Genomic DNA, 23,987 nt, shown 5'->3' with positions numbered 1-23,987 from the left:
TCTGACCCTATCCCACCAGGGGCCTGGTGAGCTGAACAGTGTCTCCCCGTTAGGAAGCTCAGGAAGTGCCCTTATTTGGAAATAAGCCTTTGCAGGTGTAATTAAGGTTCGAGAGGAGGTTATTCTGGATCACGGTGTGTCCTAACCCCAAGGACAGGTGTCCTTGTAAGGGACAGAAAAGAAATCAGACCCAGAGCTGGAGACCACATGCAGATGGGGGCAAACAGGGTTATGAAGCCACCAGACAAGGAGCCACCAAGAGGCAGGCAGGGTCCTGCCCCAGAGCCATCAGAGGGCATGGCCCTGCTGACCCCTGGGTTTAGGACTTCTGGCTCCAGAACTATGAGAATAAATTTCTGTTGCTTTGAGCCATCCAGGCTGTGGGACTTCACGTGGCCCCGGTGAGCTTGCTTCCCACCCAACTTGCTGAACTTTGGCCCCGGAGAGTCAGACGTAGCCCGGACACACTCTGATGGGACCAGAAAGAAGGTCCAGACTCAGCTCTTACGGAAACCTCAAAAGCCATGCCCCCACCCCACCATGATCAGTGCTGCGGGGAGCCGAAGGACCCCTGCCCTGCAGGGTCATGGCTGTCACCACCAGTGTCCTTTGCCAAGGGCTCAGGCCGCACGCGTGCTTCACAGCTCGGGCTCGGGGGTGGCTGGAAGGCCCTCAGGGAGGAGGACGAGGTGCATCATGTCCACTGTGCAGAGGAGGGGACTCGCAGACAGGGAGGGGTGGTGCTGGCCCCAGGATCCTGGCTGCTGACCCCAGTAGAGCTCCTTCCTGCAGCCTCCCTGCCCTGCTGGGTCCTCTCCCCACAACCTGCCTCTCCCCTACTCCCCGTCTCAGTTCACGGCTTCACGGTCCTAAACCCGACGTGCTGACCCTCCCGCACCCAGGCCCCTGCCATGACGCCTACGGCCCAGAATCCAGCCAGAATCCTGCGTGGTTGCCCTGGCCCCCTGCACCGCATACACTACCCGAGGCACACCCCCACCCCACTCACCCCGGCCCCCCAGTCCTGCCTCGCTGGCGCTGCTCCCTCCACCTGGAGGGCGCTTTCCCACATCTCTGCGGCTTCCTCAGACTCTTCCCACCAAGCACGAACCAGAGCTCAGGCCACGGGAGCCGTCAGGGCTTCGGCCGCCCACCGTGGGCCTCCGCGGCCTCATGTGTGAAATGGAGATGGTGAGACCTTCTTCCCAGGGGTGTTAGAAAACCCTGCGTCGGGACCTAAGCTACTGCAGAGGCTCAAGGGCCAGCGGTCGCACCCAGGGCCCAGCACACCTCCTCCGGGGAGCCCTCCTCATGCCTTGCCTTCCTCCGCCTCTCCCGGCTCAGGTGGAGACCTGACTGCCCACAAGCTGTCTGTGAGCTCCTCGGAGGCACAGACTGTGTCACTCCTTTTTTCTGTCTGTCTGTCCCTTCGTTTTACAATCATTTACTAGCCACTGGCTGCTTACGTCTACAAGATAGTCGATCCCTTGGCCTGGCATTCAAGGCTGTCCCAGGCCGGGCTTTGCTTACTCCTTGGGCAGCCCCTGCCCCGAGCACGCCCTCTTGCCGGGGCTCTTCTCAGCGCTGGCGAGTCCTTCAAGGCTCTGCTTAGACATCACCACCCCCAGAAAGCTTCTGCTCCCTCCCCCCAGGGTCTCCCAGCTCTCACTGCCCCAGGGTACGGCCTCTGTACCCCTCATGAGGACCCAGCTGGTGCCGGGTCTTCCTCCGCCTCGTCTCCTGTGCCTGGCCCAGCTAACGCCTGGCCCAGAGAAGGGACAAGGAGTGTTTGTTGAGTGAACGAGTATGCAGTTGGCTCACTGTGGTCCCTGGGGAGAGGCAGGCAAGTCTGTCCTGCAGAGACCCGCAGGGCCTGGTGCCCGGGGCGCAGCCCCTGGGGCCGAGGAGCCAGACCTGGAGAGGCGTTCCGCTCGGCTGGCGCCCTATCTCGGGCCATCTTGCCGCCATGGCGGCCGCTCCTCCCAGCCCAGTATCTGGGGCCCTCATCTCCCTGAGGCGGGGCCGGGCTCGCCCTGACTTCTGCCCCAGTGTGGTCCTGCCCGGACCTCCTCCGTTACTGCCCCACCGCGCTGCTCCGCCCGGGTGTGAGGCTGGCGGCTCCTGGGGTTTCCGCCCTTCCTCAGGCTGTTCCTGCCTCCTGGGAACATCCCTTCCTTCAGTCCAGCAGTCAGTCTGAGCCAAAGGTGGCCTCCTCCAGGAAGCTTTCCCGGTGTGCTGGTACGACCCGTCTGGTACCAGGGCAGGGACACGGAACTATGGCCCAGGGGCCACCCCCACACTGGGTCCTGGTCTCAGCCTTGCCACCCGCCACTGAGAACCAGAGCCCCACGCCCCAGCCTCAGTCTTCAGACCTCTGGAATGGGAACCTTAGAGCTGCCGGGAGGGTCAGACAGGACGTCGTGCCCAGTGCTTCCCACCGCACACCTCCAGGGTCCAGGCCCCCGAGCACACCCCCAGGTGGGGAAGGAGAGCCCAGGTGAGGCCGCAGCCGCTCCCCCTGCCCCCCGCCCCCTCCCAGCCCGGGGCCGCCCGCCCTACCTTCCTGCCGGCCTCGTTGTTGTGCAGGTTCATGAGGCGCCGGGCGTTCTTCTTGATCTCGCGGGCGTCCACGAAGCGCCGGGAGAAGTCGATGCCGTAGCGCACGTCGGCGGAGCACCCGCCCCACTTCCAGCCCTCGGCCTGGTTGTAGTAACCCTGCTTCTCGCGGTCACACCCGCAGTTGCTCAGGTTCCCCTGGCTGCAGGCGGCCGTGACGGCGTGCGCCACGCCAGCCGCGGTGATGGCATAGGTGAAGGCGGCCTCGCGGCTCCCTGCAGGGGGATGGTGTGCGCATGGTGAGGCCCCGCAGGGCTCGGCCCCGGCCCGCTGCTGGCCCCTGGTACGACCCCGCCTTGGCGCTGGCCCTCTCTGGCTGCCGACTCGGCTCAGGGGGTGGCAGATCCTGGGTCTCAGGCCATGATGCGGATGGTGCCTGGGGTTCCGTGGGCACTCGGTGTGGGCCCTGGCCCCACCACCAGCGACCACTGCTATCTCTCCCTGTCCCAAGAGCCTGGACTGGGTGGGGCGGGGGGGCAGAGAGGGGTGCATTTTCCCCAAACCTGGGAGAGATCCCTGGCACGCCCTGCCCCCCTCCCCTCTGCCCGCCTCCAGGCACCCCTCACGCCCATCTCTGATCTCCATGGCGCCCTCACCCAGCAGCCGAGAACCAGGCAGAATCCACACATCTCAGAGCACCCCAACCCTGGCTCTGTGTTGCCGCCTTCCTGTCTCTGACCACCGGCTGTCACCCATCACCAGGCCCAGCTTCCTGCACCTTTCCTCTCTTCCAGCCTCCCCGCCTGACTCCGAGGCCCCCAGAACTGCCCAGACCTTGGGCTCCAGTCCTCCCCAGCTCCCTCACGCCCCAGCCACCAGCCTGGGAGCCCACAGTGCAGTTTGGGCTCCTCTGTTCTATACCTGCTTTGCTCCTCCTCTGCCTGAGCTGGGAAGGGCCCGAGGCCAGCCGGCTTCCCCGTCCCGCCTCCCCGTTCTCGGCCCCAAACAACGACTCTTTCCTTCCAGTGCTGTTCACATGCTCCTGGGCGTCTCCTGGTCTTTTGAAGGGAATTTCCTCCCCCTTCTCAAATCCTAATGACCTTCCAAGGCCAGGTCCGACGCCTCCTCTTCCAGGCAGCCTTTCCAGACTGCCAGCCAGCAGGGAGCCCTGGCTGACCCCTTCCCCTCAGCCCCAGATCTGGCTCCTCATCGCTCGTGACTGTCCTCGGAGTCGGCTCTGTCACTGAGCCGTCCTGGCTCCACAGGGGCTCTGGGCTCCCCGCTGGAGGGCTTCAGCACTGATCCAGTCTTTATTCTCCACGGGCTCTGGCTGGGCATCCGGACACCTTGGCCCGTCCCCTCTTGCCCATGAGCTCCAAGGCTCTCTGCGGGCCACGTGGCAGGTATGTGTGGCCCTCCGTAGCCGGCACCATGGGCGTGGAAATCAGGGACATCCCCGTGCTTGCACAGGCCCCGTACCTGTGACCACCACTATCCCCATTACTGCGGCGAGAGCAATCACCCCCAGATGGGGAGGGTTGAAGTTCAAGTCATGTCCTTTCCATGAACATCCACGAAGCACCACCGACTTGCCCGCCGTGATCGGCCTTGGGTATGTGCTCTCGGGTCTACGTCCTCACCTGCCAGCCCTCTGGGGGGAGCTTCCCCTGGGGCTCTCCCTCTGTGGGGTTCCTGTTCCCTGGGGTTTCTCCCATCTGGACTGAGGACCAGGGTAGGACCTGCTGGTCTTGGAGGCCCCGTGTGGAGGAGGCTTCACCTCTGCCGCCAAAGAGAGGCGACGGCGCCCTGGAAACTTCCCTCCTCTGAGGGAGAGTGGTGTCGGGGGTCCTGGTCTGCAAAGGACACAGGACTGCCCCGGGGGCCCTTGCTGCCCACCCCTGCCCCCACCCTGCCTGGGGTCAGTGCCCAATCCCCCGAGACCTGCTGACCAACAGCATGGGTTCTGCGCCCCTGGCACGCCCCCGCCCCCCCCCCCCCGAGAAGAATCTCTCAGAACAGATGCCTTTTGAGAAGCACCAAGGCCCCCAGCCGGGCACTGTCCAGGTGGGCTGGCTGGGAGCTCCAAGGTCAAGCCCAGGGAGAATATGGGGCCTCGGCCTCCCCGGATTCAAGTCAGGTCAAGGTGATCTGAAGGGAAGGGCATCGCATTACCGAGCTCCCAGCTGTTGCCCAAGCCCGGCAGGGTCTGCCGACAAGCTCCCCACATGGACCCGTAGGGTGCAGGGGAGTGTGCGGTAAACTGCATCAGGGGTTCCAGGATAGGAGGTGACCACGGAGCTCTTCGAGAAGGGCTGAGGGGTCCAAGAACCTCGAAGATGTCCCCACCTGCCTCTCTGAGTGGCGGAGTCTAGGAAGGCTTCCTGGAGGAGGTGACACCTCCTTAAGTAAAGGGAATCTTAACAAGAAGTTAGACTTAACTCCCTGCAAGTGCATAGGAGTGTGTGTGTGTGGTGTGTGAGGGTGTACGTGTATGGCGTGTGTTTCCGGAGTGTCTTTGTGGCCCGTGGCCGTGTGCGGTGGGTGCGTGTGCTCTGGGCAGGGGACACGGCAGGAGCAAAGGTGCCAGGTGTGAAACAGGTTGCTTATCTGGTGCTAGAAGTATGAGCTCAAGCGTAGGAAGGAAAGAGGCCATCGGGATCAGGAGGAGCCAGGCATGGGTGGCCAGAGACACCCCTGAAGCACACAGTGCTTTCTGTCCTGGTGCCAGGACCAGGGCTGCGGATCCCACACCATTGCTCTCACTCGCCGTCTCTCCCGGTGCACTAGACACCCTCACGCTCACGTCTGTTCTCCCCGAGCACTGAGACAGTCATGCGAGGCGCTTCATCATGGTTCCAGCCCAGGCAAGCCCATCAAACTCGGGGTTAGTGGCCGGAGCAGGATCGGAACCCAGGCAAGTGGCATCAAGGCCCAGAGAGGCCGAGGGAGGGTGTCTTTGCAGCTCAGCAACTTCATGCAGAAGAGAAGGGGAGAGGAGGCACCTATGGGGGACTTTGGGGAGGAGATGCCACTTTTTGGACCCTCTGTGGACCTTGGGGCTCAGCGACCGGTCGGCAGGGGAGCACAGGTGGGAGCCAGCCTCAGAGAGGGCACGTCCCAAGCTCAGCGCCTTGGAGGTGGGGTAGAGATCTCACAAGATTGTGCAATCACACCTAGAGGCCTGGCCCATGGAGTTACCAGTCCCAGGACGGAGTGGGCGTTCCCTCAGAGGCCCTGGGACAGGCCACCCAGCCCTCCTCTGCCCAAAATTCAACTTGGCGCCTCCCGGCGCCTCCCGCGTCCTGCTGTCCCAAAGCCTGCAGGCCGGCAAGCGGGTCCAGAGTCCCGTGCGCTTGGAGGACAGTTCTCAAAAGCCTCCCTCTGTCCTTTGTGAGAGTTCCCGGCACCCCCCGGTTTATACCCAAGCCCAGCACCGACTCCGGTTACTCATCGGTTACTCACAGGGCGGCCACTCCCGCTAATTCCTTTTTTATTTGGTTTTAATGAGCCAAACCCTCCGTCTGGCCATGAAGACAAGGGGGAGGTGATCGGGGAGCGAGTGGCAGTTTGGGGAGATTCGCGGGAGGCGACGTTAGGTCTTAGATCCGGGGTTTCACCGCCTCGCTGTCCGCACACACACCTCATGTCATTCCCACGACAGCCTCATGGAGCAGGAGCGTCACTGTGCCAACCCCCAGAGCTGGATACCGCACGGGGTGTGGGGGACAGTCCCCCCCACAGCCACTCTCGGGGCCCTGTGCCCGCCCCCGGTACATCTTCCCCGAGGAGAACGAGTGGGTGCTGGGTTTAGGCGGAAGCCCCTCGAACCTCTGGGCCTTGCTCAGTGACGGCAGGTGGCTCTTGAGATGACCTCAAGCCCCTGGACCCTGACCTCACCCATTCCCACCTACCATTCCCCTCGTAGCCTAGCTTGGCCAGGCTCACTGAGGTGGGGGGCGGGGGGGCGGGGAGCAGAGGCAGCTGCCTCCCCCCGACACACCCCTATCCTTGAACAGAAGAGCGGCCTGGTTCCCTGATGCTCGCCGGTGGGCGCCGGCCTGCTGCTGCCCAGGTCCACGTGTCCGCAGCTCCCTGTGCTCCTGGCCCAGCGGAGAGGCTGCTGCTCCCTGCTCTGTGGCTCCGGGCAGCTCCCACACCATCTCTGAGCCTGTATCCCCATTTGTCAAGTGGACTCACATTTCTCTCCTGGGGCTCCACTGCCCCAGGAGAAGCTCCAAGAGCAAACAGGGCAGCTGGGCATGGCCCTCACCATCCCCACATGGGGAGCCGGCCTGGGGCCTCCGGAGTCCACAGGGTTCCAGAACAAGCCCAGAACAAGCCCAGCGATCACTCTGCTTCCTCCCAGGGGCCGATCCACTCGGCCCTGCCCTGCTACCCCCTCTCCGCATATTCTGCATAAACCCAACACATCTGGAGCAGAAGAACCTTCAGAAACCGCTGCCGCATGGGTAAACCGAGGAACCAGGCCCCCTCGAGGGGCTGCCCAGCTCCATGCCTTCTCTCCGACAGGTTGTGCAAAGTCAAGCCCTCACTGACCCCGCCGGACGACAGGTTCAGAGAGAAAACGGAGGCAGCCCCTGGCTGGCTGCAGGCCCTCACGGTGCCAGCCAGGCCTCGATGTCCCGAGTGAGGGTCCTGCCCAGGACAGCAGGACCTAGTCCCTCCTGTCGTCCCCCCTCCCTGACCCAATGGAGGACACTTGGCACCAGGAGGTCATTATGAGCAGCTGCTGGAAGGGACGAAAGCTTCCTGAGCAAAGTGGGGCAGAACTGAGCTCCCCCTTCCCTCCTGGGACAGAGCCGGGGCCTGAGCCCCCCCTCCCCACACCCCAGAGGCTCCCCTCGCTGTCTACTCAAAGCTACCTGCCGCTTGGGCGTGTGGCATACTATTTCTAGAAGGCCATAACGGAGCTCATTGCCGGTCTGGGGAGGCAGGGTGGGAAAGTCACGTGGTTCGCTCTTAGAAGGCGAGTCAGGAATCTGGGACCTCAGAGCTAAGGGCCATCCAGGACCATCTCTCTGTCCCCAAGCAGGAGCCTCAAAGGTCTGGGGCCACACACATGTCTGGAGGGGAGGTCAGAGTCTGACAGGGGAGTTCAAGGCTAGACCTGACATTGGCCAGTGGGGCGACCTTGGACCAGTCAAGGGGCCCTTTCATTTCTCCATCTCCCCACCTGCCAATGAGGCTAACAGCTCCGATACGGCCAAGGGGCTGTGCCAGAAGGCCTGGGGAGCACGCCTGACCCCGCAAGTGACACGCCACATGCGGGGTCTTTGTGGGTGTCCCTCTGCATGTGCACACACGTGTGTGGCCCCGGGCATGTACCCGGGCTTCCGCATGCACGCGGCTCCAGGAGCGTGAGAGCACGCAGGCACCTGCTCACATCCCGGGCAGGAGCCCAGCGCCCTTCAGCAACCCTTGCCTCTCTGCCAACCGGTACTGGCCTCTCTTAAATAAGGCATTTTCTTCTTCTTTTTGTTTTAAAGATTTTATTTATTTGAGAGAGAGAGGGATCTAGAGGGAGCGAGAGAGAGAGAACTAGTCGGGGAGGGGCAGAGGGAGAAGCAGGCTCCCCGCCGAGCAGGGAACCCCATGCAGGGCTCCATCCCATGACCTGGGATCATGACCTCAGCCGCAGGCAGACGCTTAACTGACTGGGCCACCCAGGCGCCCCGATACGACATTTTCTACAACTCAATAATGAAAAGGCAAATAACCCAATGAAAAATGGGCAAAGGATCTGAAAAGACATTTCTCCCAAGACGCTATAAATACAGCCTGAGCACAGGAAAGATGTTCGATGTCCCGAGCCATCTAGAAAATGCCGATTGAAAGCACAGTAGGCTGCCATTGCAGCCCCGCCGGGATGAGTAAAACAAGTCAGACGGACAACAGTAAGTGTCAGCGCAGACACGGGACACCAGAACCCTCACGGGCTCATGGGGGGAGGGGATGGAAAGTGCCACAGCCATTTTGGAAACACTGGGGCAGCTCCTCACAGAATTACTACAGGACGCAGAAATCCCCTGCAGGGTGTGGCCCCAGGAGACCCGAACACATGTGTCCACGCGGCAGCTGCGATGTAAACACGGCGCCGGCGTTGGCAGCTGCCCGTGTCCGTCGCAACGAATGGATCCGCAAGAGGTGGGCGGGCCAAAAAGGGAACAGTTCCCCACCCCAGGAACGACTTGAACATGGACACGCCACGCCATGAAGGGCGACATGCTCCACAACACGTATGGAGTGAGAGACACCAGTGAAGGTCAACCATCCAAGGTCCAAGGTCCAAGGTCCAAGGTCACCATCTGGTGTGCGATCCCACTGAGGTGAGATTCCCAGAATAGGAGACCCATAAGGACAGGAAGCAGATGGGCGTAGTCAGAGGCTGGGGGCTTGGAGGGCGATAGCCGAGGGGTGTGGGGTTTCTCTCTGCAGTGAGGACAATGTTCTAAAATTAAGGCGGTGTTGGGCGCACAACTCCGTGAAGAGACGAGAAACCACAGAATTGGGCACTGAAACAGACGAGTTGTGGGTTATGTGGATTCTCCCTCAACAAGCTGTCTTAAAAACATACAGTATTTGATGGTTTTTAGTGGTTGCGCACAACTTCTCTTCTATTTAAACAGTAATGGTTAGGATGCTGGGCTCAGAGGAGGCAGGTGACTGGCCCAAGGTCACACAGCAGGCCAGCCACAGAGCTGGGATGTGACCCGGGATCCCAGAGTCACGCTCAGACCACTCCCCACCCGACAGACAGGGAAAGCACGCTGTCCTACCTCCCATCTCGATGACCACGACTTGCGACCTGGGCTGCCGGTGCCCCCAACACCAAGCACAGCCCACTCTCCTGGCCAAACCCCCAGAGCCCCCAGGGGTGAGGCCCCCAGGTCAGGTCAGGGCCAAGCACACAGCCCGGAGGGGGTTCCCTGAGAGCACAGGCAGATGACTTGGGGGTGACCAGGGAGGGCCTCTCCTGGGGACATCTTGCAGGATGAGATATAAGTCATGCACGAGTGCAGGGAACAGTGTGCAGGCAGAGGATACTGCAAGGCTAAGCCCCGAGAAGGGAACAAGATGGCGTGAGTGGTCTGACCCCGGGAAGAGGGTGAAACATGAAATGGGCCATCCCACGTCGACTTGGGGAGCCCATGGGGAGGGGCTGGACTTTAAGGGTTCCACTGTGACCAACATTGAAAGGGCGCCTCTGGCTGGCTGTGGGCAGCGCAGTGGGACCAGGGCATACACGTCTGGGTAGGAAACACTAGTGGCCGGCCAGGCAGAGGAAGTGAGGTAGGCCGGGCCTGGGACACAGTCTAAGTGTGGAAGCAGTGAGACCAGCAGGTGGACTTGGTGAGGGTTGAGGGAAAGATAAGTCCAGAAGTCTCCTGAAGGGGGGCTTGGGCAGATGGTGGGGCTGTCGCCGAGACTGGGGTGCAGAGGTTTAGTTTTGGGAGAAATCAAGGAGCTGCCTTGGCCATGGGCAGATTGGGGCCCCCAGGATGCAGCAGAAGCAGGGGAAGCTGGGCTCTGAAGCCCTGCGTGGGGGGCCTCTGGCCCTGCTGTTGACCATCACGGGGGCCAACCCAGGTGGAACCGGGGGCCACCCAGCCTTTCACTCCCCTGAGCCTGTTTCCCCATGTAGCACGGGAATGAAGCCAGTGCCATGGGTTCTAATCCTCTTTAGTCGGGAGATTTTGGATCTTCCTGGGAAGCAGGTCAGAACAGAGAAGCCGGGGCTGGGGTGGGGTAGGGACAAGGGTTGGAGTGGTCCCCGAGTCCTCCAGGCCTGAGGCCTGGCCAGTGGGACCCCGCCTCTCCCAAGCCTAGAAGTGTCTGGGAATACCGTCCCCACCCCCAGTTCACGGGTGGAGAGATTGAGGCGAGGGAGGCAGGCGACATCCAGGCCAGGTCAGCCGCTCCTATGTCACCCAGGCACGCAGGCGCAGTGCCCACGTCCAGGTGTCAGGGAGCAGGAGCTGGGGGGGGATGCCCAGGGACCCAGGGTGGGGCCAGTGAGGCTTCCTGGCCCCTTGGCCGCAAACAGGGCTCAGCCACCGGCCCCAGGCTCACAAGTCCTACTGCATACATGGGGCTCAGGCTTGGGGACCCCAGCACAAGGCAGGGGACAATGGAGATTCAGCGGCCCCAGAGACACGTCCAAGCCCAGCAACTTCCTAAATCCCTGTTTGTGCAACTGAAGGATGGCGCCCAGAGCCCCGGGCCCCAGGCCCCCACCCCAGCTCACCTGTGGTTTAGTCATGGTCTACACACTAAGCTCTGCCTGCTCCTGTCACAAACAGAGCCCTGGAAAAAGCACACACCAGGTCCGAACACGCCGGCAGCGCCTGAGCGCCCGAGGCCTTTGTTCTGACCCAGGGATGCCCTCACGTGCCACGCAGCCACCCTCGACGTGGGCCGCGCTCCAGCTGGGCACGGGGGTCCCCAGGCCCAGAGGGGGCAGAGCCTGGCTTAGGGCCACATTGCGAGGGACCCCCTGAGCCAGAGCCTCGGGATCTGTGTCCCAAGCTGAGATGGCCTTCCAGGAGCTGGCACCCTTCCCTGGAGCTCTGGTGGGGGGGGGGGTTGGAAGGCCCCTGGTGCACCCTGGCTTCCGGCAGCCCCTCTTGTGACCGTCCAGCAGGGAGGTCAGCTTCGGACAGCCTGCGCTTTTGAACGGTGCCTCGTCCCAGCTGTGGCATATGACCGCAGCTGTGTGGGGACGCGGTGGCATCAGAACCCCTTCCTCCCTGAGTCTATCCTGGCCCCTGGTGCCAGGAGTTCTGCTGGGACACGGGGTTGGCCTGCCAGGTTCAACCCTCGAGGCCCTAGTGCTCCGTGACCTTGGGTGGGTCATGATCCTCCGTCTCAACGTCTCTGATGTGTGGACAGTAGAGCTGGGACGAGCCCGAGGGAAGGGCCCACCCACAGTGGCCTTGGAGGGGCTGCAAGCAGAACAGAAGTGATTCTCTCAACACCGAAGGAGTCAGGCTTGGAGAACAGCCGAGGTCCAGCCAGGCCTTGACCCTCAAAGGCCAAAGGTGAGGCTTGCCCACCCTGTGATCTGTGTCCTGCCTCCGTAGACCAGAGCTTGGAGCCCGGAGCCCGGAGCCCTGGACCCCTTGTCCGTGAGAGCCTTGGGCAGAACCCCAGAGTGGGCGCAGAGGAAGTGGAGGGCCTTCGTAGCTCCCCCCACCCTGACGACAGACCCCAAGTTCCAGCTGAGTCCTGGCCCCAGCCTCAGCCCCTGGTATGGGTGGGTACACAGACGGATAGAGCGCGAGCCTGGGCCCAAGGTACACAGTGGGGGCCCAGGGCAGCTGGTTCGCTGGCTCTCCCTGCTCTCACTCTCGGGGTGGCCTTCACTCTGCCTCCCGGCCCCCCTGGACTGACATACAGCAGGCCCTCACCCTCCCACTCCTGCCCTGCCCTAGGAAGCAGCCAGCGAGTGACTCTCTGTCCCCCCCATCTGCTGCACCCCAAGCCGGAGCACCATCGCTCCAGAGTGGAGACAGTTGGATCTGGGTACGAGTGTCTGCGCCGGCCCTGCCCAGGCCGCGCCCCTGAGAACGGCACCACCCAGCAGAAGTCCCACGTGAGCCCCACATGTCACTTAAGGAGAGTGAGAATAAGCAGGGGCACTTGGTAAGCTCGTGTCATTAGCCGGCATCCAGACATCACCACGCCAACGCGGGACTGTCGTAAAGGTCAGCAAAGGGGTATTTACTTGCTCTTTTCCTTTGGAAGTTTTCCAAAATCTGTCGTGTACCTGACACTTAGGGCACTTGTCCATGTGTGCACATCGGCCGACAGTGGCCGGAGCCCTCGTCCCTCCCGGAAACCCATGTCGCGCCTCCCTTGGGCCCCGGACAGCAAAACCGCAGGCAAGGCGCCGGGGCACAGGGTCGGCCGCCTTCTCCAAGGATCCTGCCCGTGGCTGATTTGAAAGTCTCGAGACCCTCATCTCTCAGATACTCAGAGGTAAGTCACTCTGCCCCCTCGGACTGTCCAGGACCCGATGGCCTTTGCTGAACCCCTGCCGCAGAGCCAGCCGCCAGCCCCGGGCAGCCACGTGAGCCGGGATTAGGGGTGGCCCCTATGCCTGGTCATGTCTGAGGCTGCACATGATGGGCGGGACTCAGCGTTCCCTGGTAGCGGGGGGTGCGGGTGAGAGCTGGAGCCACAGCCCCCCTGTCCACTGCCAGTGGGTCCCACGGTGCTCGGGGCTCAGGCGGGGGTGGGGCAGTGGCTGGAGGGTACCAGTGTTCGAGAGAAGTCCCTCTCCTGCTCAGAACCTCCCTTGCCTTCTGTGGGTCCTCAGGGTCCCTGAGCCCCAGCTCTGCCCCTCCACCGGACTCCCAGCTCCCTGGGTCACCCTTCCGCAGTTCCTAGGAAATACCAGCCACTTTCTGGCCTCTGGGCCTTGGCACTTGTCCCCTCTGCCTGGAACCCACTTCCTTACACTCACCCTAGGCCGGGCTGGGTCACTCGGATTCTCCCTTGGGTCCCATCTCATGCATCACCCCGTCAGGGAAGCCCCATTCGACAGTCCCAACCCAATGACTGTGCCTGTAAGAGATGCTCTGCCTTGTTCTGGGTCCCTGGGGCCCAAGTGTCTAACAAGCATCCCTGGGAAACAAGTTTACCACCCGGCTCTCGTGTTGCGCCCCTCCCCCAGGGCGGAAGAGCTGGGGACACGGTCACCCCCTCCCCAAGCTCACTGCCAGCTAACAGAAGAGCCGGGTCCAGAGGGGCCTGGTCACAAGCATCCTCGCTAAGCCAAGAAATAGGCCTGGGGGGGCCTCTTGTTGCCGGTGGGGGGGTTGCCGCCAGACATGAGGTGACACTGTGTGTGGGTCTTGACTCCCTGAGGGAGCAGAACAAGTGGCTCCTGGGGGGGGGGGATGCGCCTCAGGGCAAAGCCAGTGCAGCAGCATGTGGCAGAGTGAGCTCCCCGTTCCTGGAGGTATACAAAGAATAGCACCAGCTGCTGGAAAAGGGACTGGAACCTTGCACAGGGGTTCATTTGCCCATTGAGGGGCAATCTCTCAAGATTGAGGTATGGCCCAAGGTCACAGGCAAAGCCTGAAGGGGGCCCTCCTGCCTACCCAGGCCATCCCCCCACTTGGGGCCAATCATTAATCAGCACCGCCTGAGCGGCTGCTCCCACGAGTGCCCCCGGCTGCCTGCCAGCTCATGGCCCGTCTCCCGTCTCGTGCCCGGGGCGGCCTCATGCCTCTGACAGGGGCGGGCTGTGCCACTCGGCCCCACTTCCTGCTCGTGACTCCCAGCAGCTGAGTCCTGGGAGGGACAGGTGCCCGCTCGGACCCCCGTCACGGCGCCCGCAGGACCCCCGAAGCCAGAGCCCTCCCGGCTAAAACGGGAGCCGGGCCTTCCCTCACAGGGGCCGGCCTGGAGCCAGGGAGGGCTTCGGCAGGGCAGGAGGCCTCGGCCCAGGTGGTAGGGAGCCCACCCCTCCCACCCCCTGGGGCAGGGTGAAGGAAGAGCCGGCCCCGGGGCTGAGGGACCTGGAGGACGAAGCTCCCGAATGTGCCTGGCCTGGCTGTGGACAGGAAGAGCCAGGGAGGGGGAAAGAGCCTTCTCCGGGGAAACGAGCTGTGAACAAGCAGAGCAGAAGGGACGGGCCTCCCAGGGCTGCAGGCAGCGGGGGCAAAGCCACCGAGGAGCCAAGGGTTGGCATGCTCTGGGGAGAGGAGGAAGTCAGCCAGGGAGACGCTCTGGTTTCCAGAAGGGATGAAGGGAGGTGGGGGTGAGGCGTGACAGGGATTACCCAGACTCTGGGTGAAGGAGTTACCTTTATCCTGGGGTAATAGGGAGCTACTGCAGGTTTTGGAGGAAGGGAGTGACATGGCATGACCAGGACTGGGGGGGGGCAGGAGGAGGCATGGACAGCTGCCTGGGGAGGGACAGAGAGGCAGGCCCTGCAGGGGCTGTGGGGCAGGGTGGAGGGTGGGCAGGGACACGCAGGTTTCTGCTGAGGCAACAGGTGCTTAGGTCAGGGGGGAGGCAAGCATGGCAGATTTAAGCAACAAGAGGCGGGGCCTGTTGAGCCAGAGGTCCCCTCGGGTGACGCTTACTGAGTGCTCCCCAGGGAGCAGCCACACTGGTCTTGGCTGCAGGGGAGAAATGACTGGGGCTGGGCTCAGGGCTCAGGAGACACAGCCAGAGTGACAAGAGGAAGCCCCGGTGAGCTGGAGCCCAGATACGGCAGAGGGGCGCAGTCGCCCACACGGAGGTCATTAACAGCCTGGACGGGGTGGCGGGAACTAGAAGGTGTGGGATGGAGGGCACGTATTGGGAGCAGAGAGCGCGGCCGAAAACTGCCTCTGAAACGCTCGTGGAAGGGAGAGGAGGTGCCTCAGGTCGGCTCCCTGGAAGCAGAGGCCGAGACGCGTATTCCCAAGGGAAGGAAGCCCAAGCCATGAAGAGCAGGGCGCCCCCATCCAGGCAAGGGCAGAATTTAGCCCCCCCTGAGTGAGTCTGTCTGTGGCTGCAGCAGACCCTCCCTTCGAGGCCAAGCTGCAGACCTTCCTGGGCTCCTGCTGGGCCCAGGACTGGTCTCCAAGAAGGAACAGCTGGGAGCTGTTAGCCATGATCCCGGCCAGTAAAGGTAATGAGGGTGGGCACTGGTAGTGTCCACTATGGGGCAGGGGGTGCGGCACGGGTCATGGGCTGGGGCCAAAACCTCTCCACTTGGCCTTTTTATTGGCATTTATTGTGGACCACATGTGAGCCTCCCCCTGCCTGGGACCCTACCCTGAGAAGGGTCTCTGAGTGGCCACAGCTCCCTCACTGCCTTTGTCTCTTGCAAGTCCAAGCGCCCACCACCCTGCCCAGCCACAGGACCATGTCCACTGCATGTCTCTCCCCATGGTGAAGAAGCAGGTTAACCCACGCGGTAGGAGATGTGGACCGGGATCGGAGCCCCAGTCCGTCATGCGTGAACCCGCAGCCGCAGGTGACCTCCTGACTCAGCCGCGCCGTGGGGTTGCTCACAGTGGCCTCAGAGCCCAGAGTCTCGGGAGCGAGGGGCCAGGGAGGCAAGCGGACCCCTGGCAGGGAGCAGGCAGGGAGCAGGCAGAGAGCAGGCACCAGGCACCGGTGAGGACTCCCTCCCCCCTGCAGAGGATGGAGCAGGGAGCCCCGCCCTCCCCTGCGGGCACCTGCAGGGAGGGAGCTAAACTTGGGTGGTGGGGCCCCTGGGAGGGGGTGGGGCCACCCTCCCGCTTCTGCCAGGTGCCACCCACAGGCTGCTCACCACAAAGGGGCCTCAGGGGCTTTCCCCTGCGCCACCCCAGCCCTATGCCAGGCGTTCCAAGGCCCGCAGAGCTTGGCTCTGGCCTGGGTCCCAGCAGCTGTGGCTCCTTGGCCCACTGGGACCGGAAGGACGTGCTCTGCCTGCAGGTGGGGGTCTGAAATCGCAGGGTACCCCGCAAGCCTGGCACGGTGCCTCCAAGTGATTGCGCCCCCGTCTGACCCTCCTGGAAGGGCAGGTCGCCTCTCCTCCCACCCCCACCGGCTCAAAGGCAGTTTCTCGAGAACCTACTGTGTGTAGGCCCAGGAGAAGCCCGGGAGAGGCCCTGGGGGCCCAGGTGACAGCCCGCTCGCTCGGAGCTCATGTGACGGCTGAGGACCCCGAGGCCCTGAGTGGCCCCAAGGGCCATGCCCAGGGTCACGGAGCTGAGTTCCAATCGAGGTGAGGCTCTGCAAGTCCCACTTTGCCCTCTAAGCTCTTCCCAACTAGGCCTCAGTCCCCTTCCCTGTAAAATGGGCACCGGGGAGCCTCCGTCGGGGCTGTGTGAGGACACGGAGGTGGCGCATGTGATCTAGGAGCAGGGCACGGCACACTGGGACACGGCCAGCAGACCTCTGGCCACCCCTGCTTGGTGCCCTGCAGTAGCTGCCACTGCCCAGAGCATCGGAGGCCCAGGCCCCTCCCCAGCCCCACTCCCCCTGCACCCCCTGCCCCCCGCCCTGCCCGCCAGCCTGTCGGATTCCTCGGCGCTCGCACACGTGTGCGCACAGCATCCCACGCGCCTCTGCTTGCGAGCTCCCTCTGCCTGGAACACTTCCCCATAAAGGGCACCAGTCGCCTCCAGCCCCCACACCCCAAACCCCCCTGCAGGACACAGACGAACACAGACGAAGGCAGGGAGAGATGATGCGGCGTGCCTCCTTCCACACAGCCGCCGAGCCCTGCGTCTCTAACCGCCACACTGCGCTACCCGCTGGCCGCCCAGGGGCTCACAGCCTTGCCAAAGTGCCGCGTCCTCCAGCCCCACGGCCCGGCAAGACACCCCTCGGCCACTCACACAAGTGGGGTCTCCCTGGGGTGCTGCCCCCTCCAGGCCAGGCTTGTAGAGACACTGGGGCTCGTGCAGCCCAGGGAGGGTGGGCAGCCCCGCACAGCTTCCTGAGGGGTGGGGGGCTAGTGCCTGGCCCCCGGAGCCCCGACCGTGGCTGGGTCCCTGCAAGCCCTGAGGCGCCCTTACCTACACGGAGCTCTTGCCCGAAGACGGTTTTCTCGCCGAGGGCGGAGCAGTTCCAGCGTCCGAAGCGGAACTGGTACTGGCACTCGTTGATGCCCATCTGCGCCCCCTCCCCAATCACGATGATGGCATCGGGCCGGCTCTGGCAGATGGCGCGCTGCCGCGGGGCCAAGCCAGGGATCTTGTTGCAGATGATGTTGGCTCCCAGGGCCACAACGGACGACAGCGCTCTGCGGAGAGGGGAGAGGACACGGGGAGGTGAGTGGTGGTGCGGGGCACCTCGCCCTCTGCCTGCCGTCCTGCCTCGCTCAGTCTCTCGGTCAGCTGGTGGACTCTAGGTGCCCTACATGCCAAGCTCTGCCACCAGCGAACAAAACACAGATCTCTGTCCTAGAGAATCCATCTCCCCTGGACCAAAACACGTGATCCCAGCCTGCAAAGGTGCTCATGCCTACCTTCTCAGCCTCCGCACGGCCAGAGCCGTGGGTCACAAGTCCCGGGAGTCAACAGTCCCACAGAATGCAAGAACCCCAGCTCCCCATGCCTCTGAGTCAGACACACAGACTTCGGGTCAGAGGACTTCACGCCTAGGATTCGCCCAGCCACCCCCGAGAGTATACCCCCAATGCCTGACCACTGGGCTTCCCCAACACTAACAGCTCCTGACCCAGGCAGGACTGCTGAGCTGGCTGGTCCTGCTGGGAGCCAAACCCACAGGGTCCTAACTCCCCTTGCAACCCATCTGTAATCTTGGGAAGGCGCTCTGCCTCTCTGAGCCTCAGTATTCACATCCGTGAAATGGGAGTGTAACACATCTGCCCCCCCAGCCCAGCACCACTACTACCACATAGGCTCAGACCAGACAACTGCAGGGAGAAAGGTTGCATCCACGGGGACGGCTGCTGTTGTCATTCACTCGTTTCTGGATGACTGCGTAGACTCGGGAGGAACTAGAGGCAGATGTGAATTGAGCACCTAGTATGTGCTGGGCTGGGCAGGATCCTCTTTGCAACATTGTATCCTCAGAGTGGCCCCCTGGGGGCGCCATGTCACTAATCTGGAGCCCTCTGGACACTGGACGGCACTTGCCAGGCTCCCGCTGTTCACATGAGCTGTTCCTGGTGTGTTTCTTTTCGGAGAGGACATTCCCCTCCTGTACAGGTAACCATTTTAAAGGGTTCGGGTCTGCAGCACTCCGTCTCGTTCCAACATATTTTCCTCCCCCCAAAATGAAACACCATGCCCCTCAGCAGACACTCCCTATCCCCTTCCCTCCCCCAGGCCCTGCAACCATGAATCTGCGATTCTAGACTTTTCGGAGAGATGAGGTCACATAATCTGTGCCCTTCCGTGTCTGGCTGCTCTCACTTGGCATCATGTTTCCCGGGTTCAGCCCCACTGTGGCAGGTGTCCGTGCTTCCATCCCTTCTGGGGCTGAGTAATATTCCATCGTGTGCAGCGACCCTCTTGTGGGTATCCACGTACCAGCTAGCGGCCGCTGGTGCTGCTACGAACACGGGCGTGTAAGGTGTTCTTTGAGTCCCTGTTTTCAGTTTGGGGGGGCATATTCCGAGGAGTGGAATTGCTGGGTCATATGGTCGGTTTTTGAGGACCCACCAAACTGTCCTCCTGAGCAGAAACCCTTATTTGTTTCTGAGCACCCGGGGGCGGGGGCGGGGCCCGGGGGAGGACAGCAAGCGGGAAGGAGTTGGGGGCTGGTTTGGGCAGACCTACGGGCAACAGCTGAGTTTCAGAGTGCCACCTGGCTTCCAAACCAGAGACCAGACTGGCTTAGTGAGGGACAAAGTGTGGGAATGAGGGAGACCGCCAGGGGCTCCCCAAAGCCGACGTCCGTGCCCTGGCCTCCCGGCGCCCTGCGCTCCCTGCTCCTGCCCACTGGCCGGAGAGAAACAAGCCCGTGTTTTTCCAGGGCAGCCAAGCACCCACAGCCAGCTGGGAAAGTTCCCGTGTGACGTGAGCACACAGCACGTGCCTCAGGCCGGGCCCCCCTGCGACACTCAATCCCCACGGCCCGCCCGCCCCACTCACTAATCTGGCCAAGACCCCCCTGGGTGTCCCACGGGCACAATGGGCAGAAATGCCCGGGGCTGGCGCGGAGGAAGAGCATCTGGGCGGGCTGGGCTGGGAGCGGGCTGGAATCTGGGGAATTCAGCCCAAAGTAATTGTAGATGCTCAGAAAACCGACCCGGGGAACTGAGATGGATGGGAACCAGCCTCCAGGCCTCGGGACGGAGCCCGCTTGGGATCCCGGACCCTGAAAGCTTCACATTCCCAAATTCTTCCAGCCATCTCCAGGGTGCAGACCCCCCCCAACTGCCTGGGACAAGAACCCTGCTGGGGGGTGGGAGCTTGGACAAACGGGTTCCGAACAGGGGGACCTCAGTGGACTGAGGATGGACCCCAGGTGCCGAAACAGATCATCGCAACCCTGGTCTCCCGCCTCCAAGCAGACCCCCCAGCCCTCTTGCCAGGACCCAGGTCTGACCATGTCACTCCCCTGCTCAAAGCCCATCCATAGCTCCCCAGGTGCCTTGGCGTGGAATCGGAGGCCTCCAGGATCTGGCTCCTACCACCCCACCATCTTTGCTTGCGCTGGTCCCTCTTCCCTTTTTCTGTCAGGCAAAGTCTACCTGCCTGTGCCCAAGCACAAGTCCCCTGAGCTCAGACGCCTTGGCCCCCAGGCATCCGAGGAAACACACAGTGGGCACTTGTCTCTCGAGTACCAGCCTCAGCCGTGGGCTCTCACTGTGGCTCTTCACAGCCTTCCCAGCAGACCACAAGCCCCTGAGCACAGGGCCAGGTCCCGGCTAAAGGTGGGGTTCCTGGGGGGCTCAGCGTGTTAAAGCCTCTGCCTTCGGCTCAGGTCATGATCTCAGGGTCCTGGGATCGAGCCCCGCATCAGGCTCTCTGCTCAGCAGGGAGCCTGCTTCCCCCTCTCTCTCTGCCTGCCTCTCTGCCTACTTGTGATCTCTGTCTGTCCAATAAATAAATAAAATCTTTTAAAAAATTTAAAGTTTTAAAATTTTTAAAAATAATAAAGAAATTTTAAAAAATTAAAATGGTCCAAGGACTTGAAGAGCTATTTCTCCCAAGAGCGATAAATGGCCAACCAGGAAGTGAAAAGGCTCGGAATAGCACTCCTGAGGGAAGCGCAAATCGAAACCAGCAAGATGCCACCTCGCACCGGGAGTCCCTCCCGTGAAGAGGTCAGAACAACAGAAAGCCTGAGGGTTGCTTGGGGAAGATGGGGTCCGGAGAGGGTGGTTGGGTGAGGGACGTTGGGGAGGGTATGTGCTATGGCGAGTGCTGTGAAGTGTGTAACCCTGACGAGGTACCCCTGGGGCAAATAATACATCGTATGTTAATAAAATTCATGAATAAAAACAATTAATTAAGTTAATTAATAAAATTAATAGACAAATAAATTTATTCACTGCTAAATAATAAAAACAATTTAAAAGAATAAAATAAATTTAATAAATAAATTAATTAAAATAATTAATTTTAAAAAGAACAACAGGAAGTGCCAGGTGTCGGCTGGCGGTGGGGCCATTGGAGCCCTCGTGCGTCGTCGCCAGCAGGAATGCAAAACGGGGCAGCCACTGTGGACGACCGTCAGGAAGTTCCTCAAAAAGTGAAATGTAGAATTATCATAGGGGCCAGCCATCCCACTCCTTGGTCGATGCCCAGAGCTGAAGACAGGTGAAGACAGGTGTTCAAGAGAGGTGGATGTTCATAGCATGGCTGTCCCCAAGAGCCAGAAGGAGTTAAGAACCCAGATGTCCACCAGGGGATGAATGGGCAGACAGACCGTGGTCCATCCGCATGATCGACCCTCCAGGGAGGGACCTGAAATCCAGTATCCTGGGCATACAGACACCCAGACTGCGCGCCGTACGCCAGCATTTGCACAAAGTGTCAGGGGAAGGACAGAAAGTGGGCCCGCAGCCGCCCGGGGCTGCAGGGAGGAGGCGCGGGGAGAGCCGGCTGGGCGCGCGCGATGGCAAGAGTCATGGAGCCCAAAAGAGGCGATGGGGAGTGCGATACGCCGCTGCCTGACACACTTTCCAACGGTTAAAGTGGCGAATTTTAGGTTATGTGTATTTCAAACCCAATTTTTTAAAAGTCTCTCTATGCACAGGACTTCTGCCCCCTTGGACATCGGTGGGCTCGGCAGGAGGGGACAAGAGAGTCCTTGCCCAGCCGATCCCCACTTGTATGCTTCCCAGGACGTGTGGAGCCAATGAAGCAGGGGGCAAAGGAGCCCCCGGCAGCCCCCAGTACCCAGAGCACAGGTCAGAGGTGAGGTGAAGACATCAGGGAAGATAGTCACGCAGTATTTTGTGCCAGGAACATAAATACTCAGATACAGCTGCTAATTCAAAATCATTTTGCAATTGTCTTCTTTAAAATGTGGGGGTTGATCCACTCATGTAATGAGCTACGCGCATTCTGCACACCAGCCGCGGACCACACGGGCCTTGCCGGGCTCAGGCCTCTCTCCTAACATCCTCGCGGCAGAGCTGTGCAGACCGCAGCTGAGAGAGGCTAGGGCGTGTGCCTGGGGCTGCACAACCAGGCTCAGAGCCGGGTCTCTGCTTCCAGAATGCAGGCAGAGGCCCATGGCAGGTGCATAACAAGTACCAGAGCCGAGAGCCGGAAACTATGCCCACTTCTTAGTCTCTAAACACGGCTTTAACTCCTTCTCTTGCTTAAAATCCTCCAAGGTCACTCATTCCTTCAGTCCGGGTCGATGGACAGCTTCCACGGCCGGAGTCCTACCACCCCGCCCTTCCCTCCCCTGCAGCCCGCGGGTCGGTTCACTCACAGCGCGTCTGCCCACCGCCCTCCCTGAGAAGGCCTGGCCCACCCCAGCCTTGGCCACGCTCTTTCTTCCACCTGGAGGGGCGGGGGCTGCAGTTATGGGAATCCTCGTTAGGGAATCTGCCAGAGAGGAAAGGGCCAAAAATGCGTGGTAACTAGAAATCGGTGACCTCAAGGAGGTGCAAGGAGGGTGGAAGAATGGGGGGAAGTGGGGGAGAGGGAGGGGGCATGGGGGGAGGAGGGGGAGGAGAGGGAACAGCAGCGGGGAGGAGGGCGAACGCAGGCCACACCCTGATTGACTGGCACCCCAAGCAGCAAGACCCCCCACCCCGGGGGGCTTCTCGTCCTGCAGCTGCCCACCTAGGTGCCCGGGAGAGCTGGCAGGGAGGTGTCGAATGGCCCTGAGCACAGAGACGCCAGGCTGGCCGCTCCGGCTTCAGTCGCTGACTTTTCCCATGGAAAGTTCTGCTCCAGACTCCTCTCGGCCTTGGGACAAAGGTAAGACGGCAGGAGGAGTGGGCAGACGTCCTCAGCCCCGGCCTGGGCCAGCCCCATGAAGGGGGCCTGCGGGACAAGGGGTTTCTGCCTTGTCCCGGGGACTGCGGACGGGCCCCTGGTCTCCCACCAGAGGTGCGAAGCCGCAGGCACTGCCTGCTGTTTCCTGGCCCCGGGCACAGGTCACCAGCAGGGGCTGCCAAGAGACAAGAGGAGGCTCGTCCTACCTGCTAGAGGTCCCAAGGGGCCAGGGCTGCCTCTAGGACTGGGGATCCCAGGGGTTAGGGGCGAGATGAACACAACCAGGTGACAGGTGGTGCAGAAGAGGCGAGAGGGTGAGACCCATGACATTAGCCGGGTACCGTGTCACCCACCGGGCAGCCCTGTAGGGCAGAGGCTGGGAATGTGAGCACTGGTGCCAGCCGGCTTGGATGGAACCCTGGCTCTGCCTCGCCCGGGCTGTGAGACCTTAGGTAAGTTTCTTAACCTTTCTGTGCCTCGGCTTCCACATCCGCAAGGTGGGAATCCCGATAGCGCTGCTGGGCGGAGTCCATGATGCCGGCCAGTGAGGAGACGTCATCAACCTTGGCTATTATTAACCCTCCCTGGGGACCTCCATTCACGGAGCCCCCAGGAGCCAGCCCCTGTGGGGATCAGGGACCAGCTGTGTTCATCACGAGGACCAACGTGTACACCGGCAACACCCGCCGCCGCACATACCATGATTGGGTTCATTCCTGGATCAGATGCAGTCCAGGGTCTAGACACCCCAGGAAACAAGTGCTCGCGTTCACCAAGGGCGCGCACAGGTGTCTCCAGCACACACTGGGAACCACCACTCGGGTGTCCGTCAGCAGGAGACCACGGCTGGCGTCGTCACGCGCAGGAGGTGACAGCAGTGATAAAGGGCAAACAGTGTACGTGTGTGAAAACACGTGTGACACCCCCCACACACACACTGCCGGACAGGAGAACATAAAAGCTCCACACGTCAGAAGCTAGCCTTAGCTCGGCGGCCCAGACCGGGAGGGGCCCCGGGGAGCCTGCTGGGTTCTCCAACCCAAGCTGAGAAATCGTTTCCGGGCATGCCCACACCGCAAAAACGCATCAGGAGGTCCACTCGAGATCTCTGTACTTATGTAAGTTACATCTTAACAGAAAAGCCAAATGTTGCAATACAAAACTTCTTAGGGCTGGCAAAATCAGAATGAAAACTCACGTTTTCTTACAAAAGTTAAAGTAAGGAAAGTACGCTTGAGAAATACAGTAGGAAGGGTGACAATCACGCCCTTGGGCCTTGTCTGTGCGTGCCGGCGGCCATGGAGGGGGCGGGGGGTTAGGGGGGTGACTGCTAATGTCTCCCTCAGCAGGTGCTGTGAAGGCTGCTGTGGGCCGGGCCAGCCGCCACCTCCTCCAGGCAGCAGCGGGCTGGGCCAGAGTGCGGCCCGAATCGCGTTAAGACTCCATCTAGGTCAAGCCCCACTCTGGCCAAGGCCCAGGCGGGGGGCTCCTTGGGGCGGCCTCCCTATCCTGACATCCTTGGGGAATAATATCTGGGCCATC

The 23,987-nt window shown here is 61.7% G+C and overlaps 1 protein-coding gene across 5 annotated transcripts in view; it reads right to left on the bottom strand.

The window, feature by feature from the left end:
- The window catches only part of WNT7B (Wnt family member 7B), a 47,847-nt gene that overhangs the window by 5,723 nt on the left and 18,137 nt on the right, over positions 1-23,987 (bottom strand). For 4 of the 5 annotated variants that reach the window (XM_082739657.1, XM_082739659.1, XM_082739661.1 and 1 more), the window contains 2 exons: positions 17,088-17,314; positions 2,560-2,831 (listed from right to left, as the gene is read on the bottom strand). In XM_082739657.1, coding sequence (XP_082595783.1) covers positions 2,560-2,831; positions 17,088-17,314 — 499 coding nt within the window. The remainder of the gene's footprint in view (positions 1-2,559; positions 2,832-17,087; positions 17,315-23,987) is intronic. The other variant, XM_082739658.1, reaches the window with a different exon arrangement.

Source organism: Mustela nivalis (assembly GCF_964662115.1).
Source record: "Mustela nivalis genome assembly, chromosome: 7".
Classification (NCBI taxonomy): Eukaryota; Metazoa; Chordata; class Mammalia; order Carnivora; family Mustelidae; genus Mustela; species Mustela nivalis.
This window is presented reverse-complemented; position numbering and strand designations above follow the sequence as displayed.